At 51.7% G+C, this 2153-nt stretch overlaps 2 protein-coding genes across 3 annotated transcripts in view; one reads left to right on the top strand and one right to left on the bottom strand.

The window, feature by feature from the left end:
* The window catches only part of GATB (glutamyl-tRNA amidotransferase subunit B), a 90258-nt gene that overhangs the window by 79622 nt on the left and 8483 nt on the right, over positions 1–2153 (top strand). For both annotated transcript variants that reach the window (XM_023530206.1, XM_011359388.2), the window contains one exon: positions 1973–2107. In XM_023530206.1, the coding sequence (XP_023385974.1) occupies positions 1973–2107 (135 nt within the window). The remainder of the gene's footprint in view (positions 1–1972; positions 2108–2153) is intronic.
* FAM160A1 (family with sequence similarity 160 member A1) overlaps positions 1–2153 on the bottom strand; it is a 224408-nt gene that overhangs the window by 9334 nt on the left and 212921 nt on the right. The gene's annotated exons all lie outside the window — the stretch shown is intronic.

A 2153-nucleotide genomic window follows, 5' to 3' on the forward strand; every position in this document is an offset into this window, starting at 1 on the left:
ACCAAGGTCAGCTACCGCTTCTGCTGGGCTTGGGGCCACAAAGTGATCTGTAGTTGGTTGCTGCTTGCACTGGGCTTGGAGGCACTTGGGAGAGGCTGTGCTGCAAACCCAGGCTGGCTGCCAGTTGCACCAGACTTGGGACCCTTTGGTGGGCACCACAGTATGAGCTGAGGCCAGCCACCACTTGTGCTGGGCTTGTGGCCACTTAGCTGCAGCTATGTTCCAAGTCAAAATGAGCCGCCACTTGTGCTGGGCTTGGGGCCACTTAGCAAGAGGTGCAGGGCATGCCAAGGCCAGCTGCTGTTGCTTTGGGCTCTGTGGACCTTTGAGAGATTTTAGGAAAGTCCAGAGCACAAACTGAGGCAAGCCATTTGTGTGGAGGAGCCACTAGAAGTGACTAAGGCAAGCAAGTTGGGTGGGGAGGGGTCTCTTGGAATCCCCAGGGCAAGGCTAACAAGTGTTTGGTTGATGGACAGCTTAGACTTAGCATCCACCTGTGCCAGGCTGCCAGCATTTCCATCCCCAGTGAAATCTGCCATTACCCCCTGATCCTCCAGCCCTGAAGCATCAATTTAATTCCTCCCTGTATGTCCTTGGTGCTTTTTGAGTTGCTGCCAATGTGCTGGGGCCAGAGCAAGCCCATGCACAGGCCCCTCAAGGGGAGCGCCTCAGCCCCCAGCTGCCCTTCATCTCACTCAGATGCAATCTCCACTGGTTTTTCACAGCCAGATGTTATGGGGACTCGTCTTCCCAGCACTGGTGCCCGGGACTGGGCCCCTTTGCTCCTCAGGGGGTCCTCTGCAGCCAAGATAACCCTCCCGATTTTTACTTGCCACAGCATGCACGTCAGACCTGCCCATTCTGTGTCTCCGCACCGCCTTCCAGTCTCAGTCTGGCTTCTTTATATGGCTTCTGTTCAGCTAGTCTTCAGGTGGTTTTCAGTGACAGTTCTATAATTGAGTTGTAATTTTGATGTGGTTGTGAGAGGAGGGAGCACAACTTTTACCTACTCCACAACCTTGACCAAAAGTCCTATGTGCTAATTATTGACTAGCTTCTTTTCTGGGAGGAATGGTTGGCTCCTGGCTGGCCCGTCCTCACTGGAATGGTCAGTGGGTGTTCAGTGCTCAGTGCTGACTGTAGGCCGAGTTGAAGTAGGTAACTCAGGAGACTAACGGGAAAACCACCCTCTTCCAGCATACACTATAAAAATAAGAGGTATAAGGGAGACTACCCTAGGCAATGCTTTCTTTAAAAATATTTTCTTTTTCCAACTTGGATAAATTTGGAGATTTATCACTTTTTAAGTAGAAAAAATACCAACACCATTAAATATTAATCATCCTAGCCAGATTCAGGGCCAGCTCTATCTGGAGGGAATGAATTGGTAGGCTGGGGTCCCTGTGGATTATGATTTATGATTTTTGTTACTTTCTATTTTTTATCTTCATTATGAGGCCACGTTCTTACACCCTTAAAATCATGTTTCCCAGCGGGCTGAGTTTTCTGGAGGTCATCTAAGTACAGTGGTTACTTCCTACAGTCTGTGTGACCCCATCCTTCACCACAATGTCACCTCAGTTAATTCAGGGGACATGAGACAAAGCTGGACCTGGCCCCCTGACTCCTGTCAGCAGGGGTCCTGTGAGTAATCATCTCATACCTCCCCAGCTTGTCCCTGCCCTGTGGTTTGAGTCAGCAGGTGGGGAGTACCTGTCTCGGCAGGTGCAGCCTCACACTCTGAGGAAGCCATTCAGCATGGGGAGATTCCAGGAGTTTCTGCATGGCCCGCAGAGCAACCTCGGTCCTGGATGCCTCGGGAGAGACGGGGCGCCCTGTGGGCCAAGCCCACACAGCTGGGGATTCATCGAGTCTGCTCTTCCTGCCTCCGTTCTACTTGTCCCAGCAAGCGGAGCTGACAAAAGAGCTGACTCCGGGCTTCTCGTCCCTCTCTCCCATCTCTGGCCTGTAGGTGTTTGAGGAACTGTGGAGGAATGAAGGGAAGACTCCAGCGCAGATTGTGTCAGAAAAGCAGCTTGAACTAATGCAGGATCAAGAGGCACTGGAACAGCTCTGCCACGCCATGATGGAGGAACATCCTCAAGTGGTAATTACCACCCGCAGGGTGAAGAGGGCTTCATGTACAGCTGGAA

Source organism: Pteropus vampyrus, unplaced genomic scaffold (genome assembly GCF_000151845.1).
Source record: "Pteropus vampyrus isolate Shadow unplaced genomic scaffold, Pvam_2.0 Scaffold47, whole genome shotgun sequence".
NCBI lineage: Eukaryota > Metazoa > Chordata > Mammalia > Chiroptera > Pteropodidae > Pteropus > Pteropus vampyrus.